The 22,820-nt window shown below is 35.9% G+C and overlaps 2 protein-coding genes across 2 annotated transcripts; both read right to left on the reverse strand.

Moving 5' to 3' along the window:
* Positions 1 to 375: 375 nt before the first annotated feature.
* LOC119981980 (QWRF motif-containing protein 2-like) lies at positions 376 to 9,043 on the reverse strand. Its single transcript, XM_038825119.1, has 6 exons — positions 7,397 to 9,043; positions 4,255 to 4,374; positions 2,519 to 2,635; positions 2,347 to 2,436; positions 906 to 1,013; positions 376 to 826 (listed from the first exon to the last, which is right to left on the reverse strand). Exons 1-6 carry the CDS (start codon positions 8,759 to 8,761, stop codon positions 746 to 748), a joined length of 1,881 nt encoding a protein of 626 aa, XP_038681047.1. The 5' UTR covers positions 8,762 to 9,043; the 3' UTR covers positions 376 to 745.
* A 5,102-nt stretch (positions 9,044 to 14,145) lies between these two features.
* LOC119982251 (40S ribosomal protein S29-like) lies at positions 14,146 to 16,249 on the reverse strand. Its single transcript, XM_038825539.1, has 3 exons — positions 16,092 to 16,249; positions 14,473 to 14,572; positions 14,146 to 14,358 (listed from the first exon to the last, which is right to left on the reverse strand). The coding sequence occupies exons 1-3, from the start codon at positions 16,151 to 16,153 to the stop codon at positions 14,350 to 14,352; spliced, it is 171 nt and encodes a 56-aa protein (XP_038681467.1). The 5' UTR covers positions 16,154 to 16,249; the 3' UTR covers positions 14,146 to 14,349.
* Between the last annotated feature and the right edge of the window lie 6,571 nt (positions 16,250 to 22,820).

The following is a 22,820-nucleotide window of genomic DNA, read 5'->3' on the forward strand; positions in this document are numbered from 1 at the left end:
AATGAAATAGTGTAACACGATTGATTTTGAAGGGAGTGCACAGTGCCTCACTAGAGTGTAGCGCATATTTAACCTTTAAGCTGGATTTGTGAGGATTGATTCAAGTTTCGAAACTGAGCTATGTAAACTGTAATTCTATGATTATATCGTATGCGAAAAATGTTAAAGATTGGTATCTCAGTTTTCCCAAACTGTTTAGTTGGATGCATATGAAATTAAGTACGTACAACTCAACAATAACTGAGATATCAACTGATATCTGTATGGAACTAACCCTTACCCTTGAAGCAGCTGTGATTCTCACTATTTTCTTTAAGTTGGGGCCGGGATTTCGCAGGTCTATTGTAGGCATCACGGTTTATAAACAAAATTTACTCAAGAAAAGCAATTGCATTGGTCTCATCATGATTCAATGACAATCACTAGTAGCAATAACATGTTAACATGATTAAAAACAAGCTGAACATTACACTATATACATACATGCATTCAATTTCGCTGCAAATGCGAAAAGAGTAACTTGAAGCTAACTAGCGAGCAGAGCTACTTCCGGTTATCTTCAAAACATAGATATACCAAATACATGTGTCGTGGAATGGTGTGACCTGCCAAATTTTCAAAACAAAAACTAGCTATGATCAATCCGTTCTTATTACCTCCAGAGCGCCACCACCCGTTGGAAAAACAAAAGGCTGGGGGACAGTGATGTTAGCATTCAGAGTGAGATTGTCAAGTAAGATCAGTTCTACACATGTGTTGTCAGACTGCTCATAGTTGGTGCACGGTTTAGTAGTATTATATGCGTCTTCAAGCTACAGTCCTTAACCTGTTAATGAAATACCAGAGCTATATGAGCATATGAACGACAGTTTAATGATAGGAGCACAATGAAAAACCTGATTTACCTGCATCCCTGCTATTGAGGACAAGAAATCTTTACATTGCTGAAGCAAAGCCTTTTCTTTCGCAGTTATATTCACGAGTTCGGACACTAAAGAGTTCATATCCTCCACCTGTGAATGACAAATGGTTTTAAATGTATAAGGCAGCCACTTCCAAAATAATCAACTGACGTACAGGACAAATTGTTTTCCATTACAAAGTTTTCGGCATTTATATAGTGGTTTGAACAAGACCTTTTTTTCCCCGGTAGAAAGGAGACAATCAGTTTCAATAGTTGACCATAAGACTTCGATCCAGAACCCCATCCACCAAACACCGTTCAAACCCCCCCCCCCCCCCCCCACACACGCAAAAAAAAAACAAGAAAGAAAAAGGAAAGAAAAGGAAAAAATGAGAAAGGATTAAATAAATTGGAGTTACCAGCTTATCACTAAACCAAGTCACCAAGACGTGAGAAATTTTGAACTGCCAAAAAATTATCTTTGTTGCAAAAATACACAATCTAAGACGGTGGGTTTTAGAACAATCAGCCTATACTGTATCGATGATGGAATCAAGAAGTTTCAACTGTTATTGGCTGCTACACAAAAGGCTCACAAGCAAGTAAAGATTGTGCCACTGGAGGCCAAATGGTATATGTTTGAGTGAAAATATTTTGGCAATTTTTTTATGAACCAACATATGACCCCCCCCCCCTCCTTTACTTGTCTTTGCTCGACACGCATTGTCCCATTCCGATCACTATTTTCGTAGGACAAGTCTCAGGTTAGTGATAGAACAACTAAATAAGGTGGTGCAAATTATTCTTCTTAACAAATGACGTGGGCATTTAGAAATTAGTAAGGAGACACAGCCTCTTAACGAACGATAAAGAGAAATTCCCGACATGGGAATATCTAGGCAAACTGAGAGGTCCAAATAGCTTGCCATAACACTTATGCTGCTACTTAAAAGTTAGATAAATCACCATTATCTTGACCTCATTAAAGACGCATCAAGCCCAACCTACCTGCTAAACCAGCAAATCAACCAAAAGATGTCATACAGTGTTTCTGAACTAAAGCACCTAAATCTTAATGACAAAAGCAACAAAACACAATTCAATCGTTTCTGTGTTTGCGTATTCCTTTCTTTCAAACTTCAAAGAACCTTCAACCCCAAATATCTCCTTCCAAACACCACCCTTTGGAAACAAAAGAAGAACCTTAGTAGTCAGTACCTCACTTAGGATCCAACACAAAATGTTGAAGCACTCAACACACGAGACAGAAAAACAACAATTTATTATAGATTAAAACAAAATATTGAAAGCAAAAAAACAAAAGAGAGTAGTCATCTACCACCAAAGACTAAATAAATGAATACCATATCATTCTTCAGTACTCATAAGTGATTTGTTGTTTATAGTATTATATTGAATAACGGTTACAAGAATGAATTTACCCTTGATGATAGAGAGCATATAGAGGATGCCATTGCATGCATAACATCAACTGCTGAGCCTACAGCATCCTTCAAATTTTGGATATCAGCCTAGTAAATGGTAAACGAACAAGATTAAATTTTTTCAACCTTAATCATGCCAGACATTTAAAAGTTATATTACGGTACATACTGTTGCTTTTCCAACAACCGGAAGACGAAGAGTGCTGGCCTTTAAAGCTTCAGTTGCTCCTTGCAAAGAGCTAGAGTGATCTCTATCTAGAAGAGCCCATTCTTCTAGATGGTTTATCTACCACATGCAGTAAAACAACTTCAGCTATCAAGAAGAATAAATGATACAACAAATACTAGCATGCAGCACCAACTGCATCTGAGAAATAATAATAGAAGTTGGCATGAGTAAATGCATAATCAAACAAAATTCATTTAAAATTGTGTTTATCAAGCCGGTTGACAGAACTTATATATGGAAAATTACAATAAATCCTGCTGTGTATATCCAGGAATGATGACCAGAATATATTGCACGCTTCTAGTAGAAAACTGACTCTTCAATAGAATATCAAGAGAGTAAAGAAGGAAAACAATCGACAGCACAAACAAGATAAATATATTCCTTTTCCATAGTTTTAACACTAATAATCTAAACAGATCTCTCATTAATATGCTTGTAGATATTGTCTTAAGGGAAAGAGGCTAAATCATGAGTTAGCTTAGGAATATGTAGGACTAAAACATAATACATGAATTGTAAATTTAACAAAGCCATGAAAGGAGATGATAAACCGATTAAAATAGATGGGAAAGAGAAATCACTTTAATCTTAGGTAAACAATTCGAAAGGATACATAGATTAAGGATGATGTGTCTCACAAGACCAAAGTGCTTTTCAAATAAATAAATAAATCAGGCTAAAGCTAATTGGATGTAGTAAAAGATTGCATCCAATGTTTTGCATGAACACATGATGCACTCAAGGTTAAAGGTATAAAAATTATTCTCCCTGCAATGATACATAGCACATAATGTTGGACCATTAAGTGAGAACATGCTCAAACAATGAACATCGCAGAAATCACAATGCCACTGAATGTGCAGCTACACAATGACCAGAAAAGAAAAATGCTATCTGATCTAGGTTAGGGAAAGCTCTCCAATCAAAGGTAGAATTAGACAAAATTGTCCAAGGGTTTGGGCATGTACAAAGCAAAAATGTTGGTGTTCTGATGTGAAAAGTCATGAAAATTCAAGCAGGAGACTAAAATGTACAAAGAGATAAAGGAGGTCAAAAAAGATAAGGATGACATAGATAACACATAACAATGGACATTATAGGACCAGTATAGAGTGCAGTTCTAGACAGAAACGAATTGTATAGGAGAATCCACTTCTCCTTATGATTCATAAAGGCGCCTCCAAAATGTTTTGGGAATAAGGCTTTGATGGAGATGATTGACACAATTTCTAAAATCATATGATTATACGGGTGTATACTGATAGACATGGAGATTTTAAATTCAATAAATCTTTTAAACAAGTTCTCTTATTGATCAATAGATATGTAACATCATATGCTTTGCACTGATCCACTAGTTTTTAAGGAATATTGCATAACCATGTCAGACACAGTAGAAACGAATAAAATATAACTGGTCATGAAAGATGATAGCAGCTGCCTCAAAGCTAGTTTAACAACAAAATTCATACTTTCACTCCATATGATTGATTTTCAAATATTTAATTTAGTTTACAATCTACGTAGCCTATAAGCTGCAAGCTGCTCTTGTGCAAACATATTTCAAAATTTTAGCATACACTTATTTCCAATTCAGGGAAGCTAAGGTAAATGTCCACTTAAAAGAACCAGCAGAATACAGTTTTTAATAAAGGTGCAGCTCTGAATCTTACTTGTCCCTTGAGAATGGAAGCTAGCTTCAGCTTTTGCCGGACCAACATTAACTTGATTCTTTTAAGAGTCACAGAATGCCGTAGTTCGGAAGTTGTAACCCATGCATTCCATAAAATTTTCTGGTACAAGGAATGACATTTAGATTACAAAACTTTTGCATCACGCATTGTTGTATATTCAAGAAATTTCAGTAACAAAGTATAATATTTTTCAATACAGAGCAGTGCCACCAAACATGCCACTACAAACAATGTCGTCGTAGCTGTAAGAATAAGTAAAGGTAAACAACATCCGTGCACAAGACTCCTTTTATCCCCACATAATTTGTCAAGAGACTATTTTCAGAAATTGAACCTGTGAGCTCTAGGTTGCACCACTGCAACTGTACCACTAGGTCACATATTCAAATGGTAGAATAAAAACTGCCAGGAAATGGTTGTTGATTATTGTTAGACGAACAAAATCATTAGGTGCAAAAAGCTCATGGCAACATAGAAAGCTTCTAGATTTGTCCCATTAAACATAAATCAAGCCTCAGTTACATAAGCTGACCCATGCCAAGCTTTTTTTTTTTAAACTCCAGTACACAAGGCTCCCGCAGTGAGCAGGGACAGGCAAGATGTACACAGCCTTCTCCCGCATGATATGCAAAGAGGTTGTTTCCGCCTTTCTGGGGTTTGAACATGTAACCTATAAGTTGCACCTCTGCAACTTAACCGCTGGGCCACATGTCCATGCCATACTCATATTTCAAAAACTCAAATGTAGCCAGACATAGACAAGTAAAAAAATCCATTCATGAGCAAAGCTGTGTGACACAAATCATATGAGGCCTATATGGACAGTCTAGAAACTGCATACCAATCCTGATGTTGTAGGATGTAACTAAAGGAACTAGGTCAAGTCTGTTGAACATATGTTTGTTTTGAAAGAAAGAAGAAGAACGTACTAATGATTGTACCCTTTTCTTTTTCTTAAAATGCAAAATCATACCCTTGTCATTGTTAGCAGACTACAAATTTGTGGAATGTGATCAGGAGAATGCAGAGCATTAATTGGGTTCACTTCAGGAACAACTAAGGAGGTATGGAGGCTTTTTTTTTAATTTATCTGAGACAAAGAATCAAAAGGGAGTACAAGACATGTTGCCTCTGATTACCTGCTGGACTACGTGACTGGAAAGGAATACTAGGGCCTTTAGAGGGTTGAATATACTGTCTATAATATTGAGAAAACATGTTTTTTTAACATGCTTTCTTTTTCAAGAGTGGTCGTGAAGGTTGATTGTAATGCGACTGGATAAGTGCTTGATTTGTAACAAAGTAAATGTAATGTTTGGACCTACATGATGAGGGCAATCAATTTAACTTTGAATGGATGAATATGAAACTCTCGCTCCAAGTTATGGGTTTCTACTGCATCCCGACAAAAGTATCATGGTATTTTGGAGAAAAAGCTTTTGTTGAAAGAATATATTTAATATAAGTTTCTCCCTTCCCAGGTTTCTCTGTCTTTGCTGTTTCTCATCTCCATCTCTCTTCCTTCCGAGATATCTTTCTCTTCCCACTTTTCAATCTCCTCTCTCTTCCCTGTTCTTTCTATTTCCTATTGCTCCTGTGTAAGTGTGTGCATTGAGTTCTGCATAGGTTCTACATCACCTTACCCAGTCCTTCCAGGCTTATTCTTCACAAATTCTAATTGAGCCAGACTCAGCCAAGTACACAAGTTTATCCACAAGCAGAGCCTTGTAATGCATATCAAAATGAGACCTATTTGGACATATTCTAGACACTGCATGTCGAGCCTGATATTTAGGTCGTAACTTGAAATGTACTATTTTACTCTAACAATGAATTTATATTAGTTTAATTGGTTCTCTTTAGAAACTTTTGCTCCAAGTTATGGCCTTCTTTGCTTTCGAAAACGGCTTAGCATATTGTCCCACGAAAACTTTATACATAAGCTGAGGAAAGGGACTAAATATCAAGTTCCTGAACCCCCTTTTCCGGCTTCTCCTCTACCCTCTTTCTTCCTTCTCAGATATCTCTCCACCCTCTTTCCCTCCTCTTCGCTCTTCCCTGTCCTTTCTATTCTCTCCTGCTCCTATGCAACTGTTTGCCTTGAGCTTGGCATTGGTGCTAGAGGACTGACCCAATAAGGCTAACATACCGGAATGAAAGAAACGCCCATAACTCAAGCTCTCATGGGGGTAGATAAAACTAAAACTAACTGAAAATAATCATACAAAGTTAAGTGGCTCATGTTCAATATGAATATAGCTGTTCAACATTCCTTGACAGCTCAACATTCTGAAACATCAAGTATCGCTGTTCTATCATAATGAGTGGCTCATGTTCAATATGAATAGCAACACTGACATTCCAGTAAAAGAGCCAAGCCAAGTGGCTGGTACGGGTCAAAGTGTACAATTTGCCTAGCAGATCAAGGTAGTAAGTCTCTTTTTGTAGAGCACTCGCATTAGTGTCTCTTAACCGATTCTCTATATTACCTCCTCAAACAACATTTTTTGACAATTTACAGCTTCTCTATTTAACAATCACTGCATCAATATCTCTGTTATAATCTCTACTTCATTAAAATATTAATTTTTCTTTCTTTATTGATTTTATATTATTTCAGGTGGGATGCAGGTGAGAGGAGAGAGAAAATACAAAATAATGTTATTTTAATAGTTTATAATGCAATAGTTATACAGAACTCTAACAGATTCTAATGCAATTGGTTTTTTGCCCAAATATGAATTTTCTATTATCTAAAATACCTCTAAACTGATGCAAGTGCTACGGATTTTATCATACTGTAAATAGAGTGGCCAGTATTTAAGTTTCAAAAAGAATCAAGATGCCTAAATCCCAATCCTTTGGTAGTTTACAATATAAAAAAGATTCAGCTGAGAAAAAAAAAAAATTTCTCCCCTTCTAGCCTGAGGAAGACATGCTATTATTATGTTCACAAATTCTAATCAACTTCCTACATTGACAATATATCAAATTGAACATAAACCACAACTAGAAGGAACCATGTTGAGAAACAATATCCAGCTGAGAAACAAAAAGTGTAAATTAAAATCCATTTGTGAAATCAATCAAATACAAGTGTACAGCAATTAAATAAATTTACCTCTGCATTCAGTCTTCGCACCATGAAGGTAGCATCTGCCCTTGCATTCACAAACCGCCATTGTAAATAACGGTTATACAGAAGCCGCAACAGATGTACATCTACAATTCTATCCTCCCCTATTTTCCCTCTCCTTACATCAACTGAAAAACTGAGAATGGAAGGGGTGTTACTAGAATTGATACTCAACAGTCCACCAACTGCATTCCTTACCCTAGCAGGACTGAGCCCTCTCAAAGGAGAGGAAGCTGAGGAAGCCCAAAGCTTACTTGGGGAAGCAGGTCTTGTAGCTCCTATAGCAGGAGAAGCTATTGTCCGCGGGGATGCCAATGGACCATCAATACTGAACCTTTTGGACTGAATAATCTTTGATTGGATACCCACCCTGGAACTGAGGCTTCTAGACAAAGGAGATCCTGGATCCTGCAGCCGTCGCAAGCGACTATTTGTCTCCTGCCAAAACCTAGAAGATACAACAATACCACGGGGACCACTCTTCTCCTTCGAAACCCCATTTTCATTGCATTCTTGAAAGCAAGAAGTGGCACTACCAGAGGACACACTGTCAGTATCGGATTCATGCTCAGAATTACCATCTAGATTTTGCTCAACATTACGCAAATCCAAGCTCAACCTCCTACTACTCTCATCAATCAATGATTGCTGCAAAGATTTACCCACCAATCCAGATCCAAACCCGATCACCTTACTCTTATCTCCACTATAATCCAAACTCCTTGACAAAACATTGTTCGCCCTTGAATTTACTTCTCGGGACCTGCTAGGCCACCGTTGCTTTTCAATGGGCTTCGAATTCTCCGTCTGATCTCTCACTGGGGTCGCTCTGCGCCGCTCAGGAGTGGGCTTCCTGTTCGTATTGGGGGTTGTAGCTGTCTTGGTCTTGCTAATCGGGAGTGAAAATGCCTCTCCTTGAAACGAAACAGACAAGCTTCTGCTGGAAGTGACCAGCAGCTTTGTCGCCGCAGATAACTCGTTCGCACCCGCATTGCCTTGAGGAGTCACCGGCCGAGTAACAGAGGCTGGCCGCCTCCGGTCTACGGATTGGGAACGCTTAGGGACAGCTGTTGGGGAAGGCACGTAATTCGTAGACCGTGACAAAAGAGGAGAGGGAAACCTTCTTGAAGAAGACGAAAAAGAAGAAGAAGAAGTTGTTGTGGTGGTTGTTGTTGAAGTAGTAGAGGAAGTAGAAGTGGAAGGAGAAGGTGAAAGGTATCTAGAAGGGACTTGTTTGGCTCTGGGTTTTCTTGCTGGGACAAACCCATTTCGCTCTTTCTCTAAGGAAGGCAAAAGAGGAGGCCTTGCTGGGTTTTCAGTAGAAGCTGGTTCAGGAACGGCAGCCACCATTATCAGAGCTCGCTTTGTTCCCTCACATTGATGTGGGTTTGTTCCTTCACCACTCCTCCAGAAACACGTGGGCTATCGGTGGCTTTCATAGCCAACACCTGCAAGATATGAGAAACCCAGAAATTGCTTCTTCAAGATTCTGCATTTTCAGAAGCGACAGTAGAGAATTGCTATCAGAGATCAGAAAGAGAAAGAGAGAGTGGAAGTGCGAGTGCGAGTGGGAGTGAGAGAGAGAGAGAGAGAGAGGAGGTGAAAGGGAAGATTTGGGAATGGAGTTTGTTTTGGGGGTTTGGGTTTTTGGTGTGTCGTTAGAGAGACGTTAGGTTAAGTTAATTTAATTTAATTTAATTTAATTACACATTGTTCTAATATTTGTCCTTCTCAAAAGCAATTTTGTATTTTACTTAATTATTTATTATTTATTAAATAATGAATCATGTTATTCATTATTTATTCTAAGAATTATATTAGAATGTGATCAAGTACTTTTTCTTTTTTCAAATAATTTAAGAAAACATATTTTAGATTCCACATATATCATCATACCAAATTGTTCAATCATCACAGTCACACACCCCTCAAAAAAGAAAGAAAAATAATAATAATACTATTCAATCACATTAAAATATAGTTATAAACTGTTGAATCACAATTTTTTTCCTTCTAAAAATCTAAGGACTTCATCCATAAAATCCTCATAATTTATCAATGACTCTAACCGTCTAGGGTTTGGGTATTTTCTTTAGAGGGAGAGTGGTTGGGGCATATTTTCTTATGTCTGGAGCAATAACTTTTCATGTTCGAATTGAGTGATACCCAACTTCGAGTTCTCATTCATTCTCATTTACCTAACCAAAAAAAAGGGTATTACCTTATGGGATTTGATGTTAAGATAAAAGAAGATAAGGTCCTAATTTAAACGAGGCCTAAATAGTTATAGTAATCTGATCTTTCTATCTTTTTGAATAGTAAAATTACAAATTAAAGTGTATTCAAAATAATAAGATTTAACTGACATGTCATCAAAGATTTGTAAAAATACCAATTCTTAACATCCACTCAAAATGAATTGTGATTAAATTTTGTGTGTGATTGAATTTGTTTGACATATAAATATGAACTCTAGTATTATTATAAGGGTAAACATAAGTGATTTCAAAGAGAAACAACAAAAAAAAAAGGAAAATTTGATGGCATGAAGACTTGATGGGAAGAGATGTCATGAAGAGTTTTGATTAATTAATATTTTTAGAATAGAGATGTTGGGTGTTGTGATTTGATGTGAGAAAAATTAGTGATTTGGTTATCTTTATTAATGAATTCAGATTGGTTTAAACTCTTTAATAGAAAATATTAAATAAAAATTAAAATAATTAGTATATAGAAGGGTTTTATTAATTGGAGTCCTCTTAGATTTGTGGGGTATTAATTGGAGCCAAACTTGAGTGCATAGAATAGGCCGCCATGGTAATAGGCTCAAAGTTGTGAAGGTAAGTTAAGGGCGTTATTGGCATGAAGGTTTTAGAGAAATGAAGGTTGGGAAGGGTAGATTGAGAAATAACTTGTGGGGAGTTTTGAAGGGTTTTCCCTCACATCTTCAATATTCCTCTTTGAGCCCCCAATTTCAAATAGAATTTTTATGAACCCCTCTATCAAACAAATTAAGGTTTTCTCCCCTTCCCATCCATTCCAAATTAAACCCTTTTGACAAATAAAATCTATAAGGGTTGAAAAGGCCTAATTAACTCATGAGTTTTTATCAACAATTGAGTTTGTTTTTCTTTTTAGTGTTCTTGTACACATCATTAGCTATTCTTGCATGCATATTGTTATTTACTGATTAACACTAAAATTAATATTTCTAAATTGAACTATAAGTCTATGTATACATATGTGTGTGTATACTATATAATAAAAAGTAGATGGTATTATGCAATAAATCAAAAGAGGAGAAGGAGATGAAGAGAGTGTACGTACCCGGGAGAAAAGACATGTACAGGAGAGAGCAAATTAAACTTCCTCCATGAAAAGAGCTTTCAAGCAGAACAAGCTAAGTTGATATGTTGTCAATGAAAACACACCCAACTTAATTTATTTGACGACAAATATATATATATATATATATATTAAAAGTAATGACAAGATATTTGCCTAGTGACTTTTGCAAGCTAAGGAACAACCCATTTTTTCTTGTTTTAACTACAATGTTAATCACTTTGTAATTATAAGATGCCACATCTCATTCCACACATATATATTGTCCCTTGCTTTTAACGCATTATTATTTTGGCTTCTAACAAGTACTTCTCTTGTACTAATTAACCAGCATGGGCTGTTAATCATATATATATATATATATATATATATATATAGCACCATCAATGATATATATTGATCATGACTTTCTTAATTAAGAGCTACTTTATGTATGAGAAGATTCAAGACTAGTAGGGAATTAAGCAATCACTAGGCGTAATTAAGCCTGTGCAATGCACGAAATTATTATACTAACTAATTATTAATTATTTTTGAAAAGAATATCAAGTACCATGGGATTAATATGGAGCTCAACTTGTAGATAAGATTAAGCAATCACTTGGGGTAAGCCCATGCAATGCACGAGATTGTTATAGTAACTAATTATTAATTATTTTTAACTGAAAGTAATATCAAACACCATAGGATTATTATATCAAATTAATAATTTGATTTTTATTTTTGTTCTCTATTGTTGAATTAAAATGGCAGATTTTATTATTTTTAAATTATTTTTGAGGGAACACAACACAAAAACTGATAAATAAAAAATTAGAATTGTAATAGGCAAAAATCTAAAATTTTGATTAGTTAATTTTTTTTTATTATAATTATACATGAAACAAAATGATGATCTTCTTTTCTTCTTGTTTTTTTCTTCATCATATTTTCTCGTTCAACATATATAAACTAGTTCTTGCCAGAGTTTACGTGATTGAGTTGGTCGGCAACAAAACATTCCAGCTAAGAGAAAAGGACTCGTCATTACTACTCCAATGGCAATACCCCCGAGAACTATGATTCACTGTATCAGCTTATTTCTTATTCAATATATTTATCCATTCAATTATCTTAGTTTTGTATATATATATGTGGGTAAGTCCATCCCTTACATGCTAACAAGGCCTTTCCTGGGCCCAGCAGGAGTTGAGCTTGCTCAGTGAGTTAGGTTTCAGCCTGTGGTAGCTTATGTATTTAGCCATTCAATTATCTTAGTTTTGTATATATATGAGTAAGTCCATCCCTTACATGCTAACAAGGTCTTTCCTGGGCCCAGTAGGAGCTGAGCTTGCTCGGTGAGTTGGGTTTCAGGCTATTGTAGCCTATGTATTTAGCCATTCAATTATCTTAGTTTTGTATATATATGGGTAAGTCCATCCCTTACATGCTAACAAGGCATTTCCTGGGCCCAGCAGGAGCTAAGCTTGCTCAGTGAGTTGGGTTTTAGCCTATAGTAGCCGAGTTCAAGAGGAACAATGTATTCACGAGAATCGGATAATCCAAACGGAACAATATATGATAATACCAACTTTTTTTTTATAGAAATAATCTTGGCTATGTGCAAATCTTCACTCATCCTAAACCCTAATCTTCTTAAATACTTATTAGCGTGGAAAGTTTAGCATACGAATACAACTCAATTAATTATACTATGCCAAATCTTGAAGCAAATCTACCCTTGCAAAAACATTACATATATATGAGGGGCTTGATGATGAGTTTTTAGAAAATAATAAGCTAGTCAAGAGTCTCAATCTAATCATACTGTTGAGCCACACTCAGAGAAAGCATAAAGCAAGAGAGAGAGAGAGAGAGAGAGAGAGAGAGAGAGAGAGAGAGAGAGTCATTTTTGCTCTACAAATTCATCCAAAATTAAAAAATGCAAAAGCATAAGTATTAAGAACCCTAGTTGTTAAGCTATGACTGTTAAATATACTAGTATTAGCTAAAGCTTTTGAATCCCATATGCCTTAAAATACACTCCATATAAAAAAATTAGTTTAAAAGTAATACATCACCTAATGGTGATAGGTTGTTTAAGTGGTACTATTTCTTTAGCCCTACTTTCTAAGTGAGAAATAAAATTGCAAAGACTAATCATTCTGTCTCAATATTCAAAGATTGCTTCTTTTTTCCACTTGTGAGTTTGTTCTATTCTTATTCATTAATTTAATGGGCCAAATGCATTTGTTAAATGTGATCAAAATATTTAACACTAGTTGGGGAGTACATTTTCTTAGATTCTAAGATAACTAATAGAAATTGATTGGAAGACCCAAATGTGCTTTTGTAACTATGAGATTTGTGATTGATAACCAACAAATAGAGACTTTTTTACATACGAAAATGTTAATGTTCACCCTTAAAGCACTAGATAAGGATGAAAAATGCTAATGTGTACCCATAAGGCACTAGATAAGGATGAAAAATGTGCATTAGAATTTGAAAAAGATATGTATTTTAAGTTTAAAAAATTAAGTGAGAGAGTATTCGTCACTCATGACATGCTTTGGTTTTCTATAATGGATCCTTAACAAGTGCCCTAAGGACACATGTTATCAATACCCTTTTACATATACTCAGATAACTAATAGAAATTGAATGGAAAAAAAAAATGTGCTTTGCTACTATGGTTGTGTGATTGATGACCAACAAATTACTCACAAGAGACTGCATTTTCCTAGAAAATGAAATGGCCAAGATCAAGTTGAATTCAAAACAATGTGTTTGGTCTTCACTTGCAGATTAGAAGTTTCCAGTTGAAAAGTAATGCATATGATGGTGAAGAAGAGTCAGAAATGATGGCAAAGTTTCGCTGGAGAACACTATTGCTTGCTTCAAAATCTGAACTTCATACTTAAATTGGTAGGAGAGAATTGATTTGTTGTCTAGAAGGAAAATCTAAAAATAGCAAGTAAAAAAACCTTAAAAGGACCCAAGAAAAAGGAGGAAAAAAGACAGGTTGCCGAAAATTCAATCCAACCAACCACTTTCACTTTCATCTTTTATTACTAAATTTTATTAATTATTTCCTCTTCTTTTGTGGGCAATTCCATCCAACGCAACAATAGGGATGGTGAACATTGGGGACCAGAGAGGTACCCAAAGACTAAAGAACCTTCGTGGGTTGGGTAATGGTTGTCCCAACAGCTGCCAAAGTCTCCTCCCATTGTTCAGACACAGAACCCCATGTAAACCTAATTGAAATTCATTTTTCTTCAAGTGGGCATGAGACTCGAACAGATCCCACCTCCAACAGATCATAGCTTGTGGAATTGAAGTACTCTTATTGGCAATATGATGGAAGCAATTCGAATGAAGTGGGGGACAGATGCATGCTGTGCATTAGAAAAGAAAAAATAGCTGAAGAACAGGGGACCAGTAGTACCCAAGTTAGACACTCCAAAAAGTTTTCAATCCTTGCATCAATTCAAGTTCAATAATTTATCATCAACTAAATACGCATCTTTAAAATTCATTCAGAAACAAAACGATTGCCATGATTGTTCTCCAGGCAATTCTTCCATGCTAGTGGGAAAGGCAAATCTCCTTTAGCGGTACTGCAAGGGAAAGAAAAGTTTTTTAGAAAATGACATCAAGTAATAAAAAAGAATGATCATGATTTCTATTGACATGCGCTATCAACATAATCAAATTTCATGGAAGGTTTTTACCTTAATGAAGCCAATTTCCTTGGCATTACTACGAAAGCACTGTCTGCAACACATGAGGCCGTACTTCCGAATGATACCATGGGGGTTCCCACACACACGACTGAGAAGAAAAATGGAATAACAGGATTAGTGCTTCTTCCCTGTACTTAAGTTTTATAGTGAAATTATAGGATGTACATGTAACATCATAGAACTGGTATAAAGAACAGCAGCAACATATGCAACTACATTGACCAATTCTTTGAGCAATGATTTCTATAATAAACATTTATAATTAATGCAATTGCTGGCTAAAAAATATTTCCAAAATCAAAACGGACTTGGTTTAATGTAGTCATTAACCAGCAAAGGTAAAGACCTAAAGGGGACAATAGCCTCAACAAATGCATTATCTTTTGAACAGCACAAGAAAGGAATTCCCAGAGAGTGAAAGCCAGAGATATAAAGCAGGCTGCAAACAACAAACATAACTCAAATACGGAAAAAAAAGAAGTTGACTCATTATTTATCTCTCTCCTGTTTTTATTTTATTTTATGTTTTGACGAGTAGAAATGCCAGTTTGGGCATGAAGTATTTTATAATTAAGAAGTATCAAGCTACACATTGTGCTTCACAATTGAAAAAGTGCAAGGAAATCTTCCGCAAGGCGAATATGGCCAGACACACTATAGAAGTTTATCTTAAAAGAAGAATGCGAAAGAAATTATGTCAATTAGCACCAAGCGTACGCAACCCACAGATGTTACAGGTCCTATACTGATTACTAAGGATACCAAATCACTCCAAAGAATATAACATGCCCAAACAATTGGTCTAAAACATAATAAAAGAGCTAAACTCAATTACATGATAAAATGAATAGATAGAAGACAACATGAAAAAGTAAAAAACAAGAGAACAAAAAGAAAAATAAATTAATAAAGTATGCTGAAATTCAAACCACATTCAGTTAACAAAAAGTTTTTCACCACTACAAGGTCATATCCATCAGAAAGGAGTACTACAAACAATACACCAATCACACAAGATAAGGAATTAACAATCAATTTCATGAGCTGTGTAGAGAACAGTTCATATAACCTTGAAAGACAGCCTATCAAAAAGTTATGAATCATCTAACTTCAGAACAGAATTAAAATGAAGATTAATGTCCATTTTGGAAACACTAATGCAGAGACAAGACATAAGAAAATAGAAAAGGTCATTGATATGAGATTATTCACCCTAAGATTTTGAGATCATTGAGGAAGAGTCCATTACTAGATTTCTTACTGATAATCTTACCTCACCAATACCTACAAAGTTCAAGCAAATCAGTACAACTACCACATCAACTAACTTCTCTATTAAGTTCTAGTGTTCTACCACTATAAAATGAAATTCTTCCTAATCGTAAGCCAACTTTAGATACCAGATCAAAATACAAAGAGTCTACGCAGGAAATAAACCGAAGACATTCCAAAACTAATTTGACTGGTTTCAACACTTTCTGAACTTAGCGAATGATTCTCATATCCAGCTTAAAGAAATCAACGAAGATTTATGCGTGTGAGCTATAGAATAACAAAACGTGAAAATTCGAACCAATATGGAGAAAATAAGGATGACAATAGTTTACCAGGCACGAGATCCAGGGCCATAGTTCTTGGGATGAGAGTTCCACACGTTGGAGTGCCCCATCGCTCGCTCTTCTTTCAACCTTGGGAGCTGCGGACTGTGGAGTTCTTCTGCAAACCCTAGAAATCGCACCGTGGATTTGCAGGAACTTGGAGCATTTAACGAGCAATCAAAGTCAAAACCCTAGACTGTGGACCTGTGGTAGCCATTGGACTAAGTTTTCGGACCCGGATCCGGGGCAGATAAGCAACTTAATTGGGCCTTATCCTTTCGAGGGCCCGAACGCTAGCCCAGTTAAGACTTACGACTCATATTTTTGGGCCGCCCTTCAGGCAGTACGGGCCCACTTCACAACTCCACCTGAGGCTTTAAGTGGAGACTCCTTATTTCTTAAGGCGACGTTAGATGACCCGGTAACCCGGTGACAACCTCTATATCAAGTATGAACATTTCGATTTGGAGGTTTTAGTTTAGTTTTAACGATACAAGTTGAGACTCCTTCAATGGCGAAACAAGCTGCCTCTTCACTTCCTCCTCGGCGGGTAATACCATGTCATTTTTCCCTTGAGATTCTCGCCTCCCAAACGTAGAGGATTCAATATTTTCATTCTTGCAGGAACATGGTTTTGAAGATGAGTTGGAGGATGACTTAATGGAAGAAGAGGGAGCAGAGTCTGGTTGGGTTGAGGCCCGTACATCGTGCGATCACTTGGATTCCCTGTCTTCTGATCTTTCCCATATACCCACTCCTGATACTCTTTGCAACAGGTACTCTGTTGAATTTAGCTTCGATTTCACTGCAATTTCAAAAGCCCTCAATTTTTAACACCAATTGCTTGTTCAGTTTCATTTATTTTAATACAACTGTTAAAAGGATATCTAGTTTTTTTTTTCTTTTTTTTTAAAGTACTGTTGTACTACCCTAATTCCTAAACCCTAAAAGGATATCTTGTTGTTAAGTGTTATTTACGTCTAGAAGTTGGAGGTGGGGAACTGGGCAGTGCATTCTAAGAATGTTAAGTGAGTTTTCTTTGTCTTTTATTTTTTTTTTCTGATTTTATTTTCCCAATTGTTTTAAGTTGAGAGATTTTATGTGACTGTTATGGTTGGTTATGACACTCCTACTTCCAAAACACTCGGTAATCGGAAGACCGTTTAAACCAAGAAGTTGTAAGTTTTTCTCCATATTGATTCTTTTTGGTACAAGGTGCGACATCCGAGGGAGAATTGGCTATGTCTATGCTGTAAGGATGTCCTGTGTAGTCGTTTTGTGAACAAGCATATGCTTCAGCATTTTCAGCAAACCGGCCATTGTTTAGCGCTTAGCTATAGGTACATGGATTCTTCTTCGTTTTTTTTTTTTCATTAATTGAAGTTTTTTTTATTGAGCTTGTCCTGTTTTCCCCTTATTTCCATGCTTATGACACACTGTATTTCCTCTTGGGAGTAGTGACCTCTCAGTTTGGTGTTTTTCCTGCGACTCATATTTGGATGTACAAGTGATTATGGAATTGTGGCCAGTTTATGATACTGCTTATGTTATCAAATTTGGAGTGGCACTGCCTTTCCGGACTGTCGAAAACTCCAACGTTCACGGTGCTCATCCCGGGGAAGGATCATTTGGCAGTTAAACTTTGTCCTGTATTTTGCAGTTTCTCCATCAAAATTTTGTGTATTTAGGATGGAGTTTTCTCTTTGCGGGATGTAGGGTCTTCTCTGTTTATCTAGCTACCTTTAATGGCAAGCTCTAATGATGGTGGAAGTCTAGGCTTTTGTTTCTTTTTCCCGTGTTCAACTGACGTACCACCACTTGTATTGTAATTTTGTGATGCCTTAGTCGGATAATGAATGTAAATGCTTCTTTTGAATGTTTTAAATGGTCTTACTTCACAGAATACTCTGTGACAGGAATACATCCATACATTCTTCTTTTACAAATAAAATTAGGAAGATTCTTGTGCTTTGGTATTTTAGCTTTCAGGACTATTGACTGTTGAGCGTGTCACGACTAAAAATTTCACATCGGAATGGTATAACCCAATTGAGTGATTTATAAATAAAGATTCACTCTCACACATCCAACACCTTTTCATGAACTTGGGTGTAATAGGCGATAAAACCGTGTGGACTCAGAACTGAAGTTAACAAAATTGATTTGTAGTGTTAAAAAAGACTAATAAGTCAGACATCACGTCCCAAGCTTCTATGGTAAGTGACAAGTGACTTATTAGCTTTGGAAGAAGTTTGGTTTATAGTTAAGCCTAATAAATTATTCTTGTATTGAAAAATGAGATTAACCTTTGTGTTTTTTTTTTGAAATACCATTGAGAAATATGTTTTTCATTAGAATCGAATTTTGGACACATATATGTCTAACCTAGTCGATTGTCAATCGAGCCACCTCTCATTGGTAACGTTTGTATTTCTTGGAATGTAGTTATGTTTGGAAATCTAAAAAAGTTAGTATACTTAACTTTGGAATTTGGTTAAGTGGTTTATATTTATTCAACAATAAATTATTGTTGTCTTCGAAAACTATTTCAGCATTTATATTTTCTTAGTAAGCAGTGTAGGAGGCTCACCATTTGGCCCGCGGGCCTAGGCCCGGCCCGGGCCTGTGGGCTAAAGCCCGGCCAGGCCCGAAAGTAGACCGGGCCTGGGCTTCATTTTAGGGCTGGGCCCGGCCCGAGCCCGACCCAAGCCCTACATTATTTATTTTTATATGTATATAATATGTATATATTTACATATATATATATATACATACACACATACATATATATATACATACACAGACAGTGCACACTGTCTGTGTATTTGTATATATATATACGTATGCAGACAGTGCATGCACCGTCTGCATATATATACATACATATATATATATATATATATTATTGTAATGTATGTATATATATACACATAATACGTATATATTTCACCCTCTATAAAATATTGTTCAATTGTATAAAAATTAAAGTACAATTATGTCATTAATCAATTGTAAACAGGGATGACAATTTGTTCCCGCCCCGATCCGACCCGCCCCGCATGAATTTAATCTCCAAAACCCTAAAGGCCCAAAACCCTAAACCCCAAAACCCTAAAGGCCCTAAACCCTAAACCCTAAACCCTTAACCCTAAATACCCTAAACCCTAAATGCCCTAAACCCTAAATATCTTAAATCCTAAAGCCTAAAGCCATAATATGACCATCTACTCATAAATGTTGATAAAATCTTAAGACCTTAAGATTTTATAAAATAAGTATAAAATTAAGTTATTTAAAACTATAGATGTGTATAATATAAAATTTAAAATCAATACTCATTAAGTAAAACTAAAATTATTTAATTGTGTTAAAAATATAACAGGTGGTATGTAAAGATAATAATTTAATTAATTGACAAGTATAATATGAAAGTAGCTTTGGCTTGTTGGTCAGTTCATTACTCTTCTATCTAAAAGTCTCGAGTTCGAATCCTATGATGAACAATTTAATTTTATAATTTTCAAAGAGAATGAATAGTGATGGGCCATGAGAGCCCGGCCCGAGGCCCGAGCTTTATGGGCCCGGACCGGGCCTGGGCCCATAAAAGTAGGGCCGGGCCGGCCCAATGTCGAGCCCTATGTAGTTTCTAGAGAAACACAATCTAGGGGTGAATATCTGGCCGGGTTCTGGGTTATCGGACCGGGTTCCTCCCCTCCAAATAATATCGGGTCGGGTCAGACCCGGTCCGATAACCCTATTAAAAATAATCGAGTTATCGGGTTCCGGGTCACCGGGTTATCGGGTGACCCGATAACCCGGATTGATTTAAGAGGTAGGCCCAGTCCAACACATTATGATATATTGATTAATGCTTAAGCTATCGAAGAAACAAAGACCAAAGCAAATCTACAGTATTGCCAATAGAAATAGAAATAACCTGGACAGTGGACAACCATACACATAATTCATAAATGCATAATTATCAAAAGCTAGTGAATATCAAATATTCAAATCTATTCAAAGCCTCATCAGTTCATCACAATTATTCCATACACAATTACACATAGCCCCAAATGGTAATTGCAAATAGCCAAATACTAACAGTGGTACCACAAGTCCATCTATGTCATCCTTCCATACCAAGTAAATGACTAAATGCAACCTAAGTGTAAGGCACCCCACCCCAACCCAACAATCACAAAACACAAAAGGTCGTTCAAGCCAATGCTCATACAATAATTTCTCAGAACCCCATCAAAAATTATATAGCACTATAAATCCTAAGTAAAAGAAAAGAAAAAATATAGAAAACTACATTGCTCCTGTGTATTTCCTCTCAAGAGACTGATATAGGCATTTAGAGAGATAACAAAACAAAGTTGCAGGACTGAATGTAAGCAAATCTGTAATGAACATCAAATATTCAAATCCCAATCCATTCAAGTGTTCAACAAAGCTGCAGGACTGAATGTTTTAAACCAAACCAGCAAGCCAATATGAGAATGCATGTTGATGATTCAAGAATACATCAGTACGATATCAATATCAATGATTCAATATGCAGCAAACCATTAAAACTTTAAGAGTTTAAAACATTCAGCCATTAAAACAAAAAAAATCCATTAAAAGTTTAAAACATTCAGCCATTCCCAAAAAAAAAAACATAAACTTCCTTAATACAAAGCTTTGACACCAACATTCTTCCTCCTTGCTTCTTTATTATCCATGTGTTCCAACTTTCCATGATGCCACTATACAATATACAATATAAATGAAAAATCATAAAATAGTTAGGTCCATGTAATATACCATGTCCAGGCAATCAAAAACTACTATACAGAATACACCATAATATTTGTAATTCTCTAATTCTCACATACCAATATACCATGTCTTCAATTAAGTTTTGCGTACAACAATAGGTCAACACCCTAAAAAAATTCAGAAGCTCAAACAAGAGGACCTAGACAGCTCTATTATTTGATCTCAGTTCTATTAGATGCACCTAGATTCTAATGAAAACAACTCCTACAAGTTGTAAATCCAAACAACCACGCACCTAGACAGTAAACACAATCTTTTTGAATGCAAGCACCTAAATACAATCAAACTCCATATCGGAAGCACGACAAAGTAACCCAACCCATCTAAATTTCTAATCAATAATCATACACAATTTTACTAAAACACATCCAACTCCTAGTACAGGATAAAACAAGGTGATTTCAATGTGATTATTGTACAGAATGACATTTGCTTAATTTGAAGGGCTTTGCTAAAAAAACCAACAAAGTACACTAAATATAGAAAACAATCGGAACATAAGAACCAAAAGTCTTGAATCAAATGAGAACGAATAACATGAACATAATTACTAACCTTACTTGAGATTTGAACTGAAAAACACCTTCAATTGGCGGAGACGAGGACAAAGTGAGGCTGGCATAGAGGGGTACAATCTTCAAACAGAATAGAAGACCCACGACTAAGGCTGACGTAGAGAGGGAGAGGCCGGATGTGAGGACAGAGTGAGGTCCCGAAGATGAGACAGAGTGAGGCAGTCGTCGCGAAGAAGAATTTCGTTTAGCGTCAAAGAACCCTAAAGACACTATAAACAATTTCGTTTTAATGAAATAACGTTTTTTCTTTTCGTTCTTTATTTTAAAATAAAATTCTGTTTTAATTGGTTATCGGGTTATCGGGTCCGATATCTCACAAAATGCAAATCCGGTACCCAGACCTATTAACTAAGGTCCGGGTCGGGTTTGCCCTGGTCCGATAAATATCTTATCGGGTTAGCCTGATAAGGTCCGGGTCGGACCAGGTCTTCAGATCGGATCGGGTTTTAGGACCCGGTGTACACCCCTAATACATTCAAATATCAAAAAGCGAGTATTTTTTTTAAAAAAAAATCATTTAAAGGGATAAAAGAAATATCAAGGACAAAAAAGAGGCCCCAAGTTGGCCCATTGATCATTTTGGGGTTTGCATGTTTATGTTCAATGGGCTTATTTTGGTTTGTATAAGTTGGGTCTTTTGGATGTTGTTTAGTTATTTTATTTTATTTTTAATGAAAAAATATCCAAAAGACGTCATATTGGATCTCGTCCTATATCATAACTAGTTGCATGCCCGCGCTTCGCGCGGTACATATTTTGATTGGAAAATAGAGATGTGTGAATGTTTTTCGATACTTTGTTAACATGAAGAGCAGTAGAGCTTTAATTGTAAAAAATAGAGATGATTGTGAGATGAAGATAAAATATGTACAATACTTGTTTTTTAATTTGCTAAGAAAATTTTTTTCTAATAGGGTGTAAGAAATTTGATGCATAAGAAATAAGTATGCTAAGAGTTTATCAATTTTTATTTGCGTCGCTAGTATCTACAAAGTGTTATAGGTCACCAAATACATGTTTATGAGACAATATTGTATGGTTAGTACAACAATCTCTACAAAGTGACATTTAATATCGAGAAGTACAATGTAGCATAAGTAGTATTTTTGAAATGATATTTTTGTAATAAAATTCTTAATATTTTTAGAATAAGATTTTTGAATTTTTATTTTTGAAATGTTATGTATGACTGGTAGATTTATGCCTATAATCATTTTGACCTTCAACAACTCATTGAATTCTACCGTGCTTTCCTGTCACCACTTACATGTTCCAATACCAAATGGGCTGAATTTACTTACACATTAGAACAATATAGCATGAGAAAAACCTCTCATGT

The sequence above is a fragment of the Tripterygium wilfordii genome, chromosome 17, assembly GCF_013401445.1.
Source record: "Tripterygium wilfordii isolate XIE 37 chromosome 17, ASM1340144v1, whole genome shotgun sequence".
In the NCBI taxonomy this organism is placed as follows: domain Eukaryota; kingdom Viridiplantae; phylum Streptophyta; class Magnoliopsida; order Celastrales; family Celastraceae; genus Tripterygium; species Tripterygium wilfordii.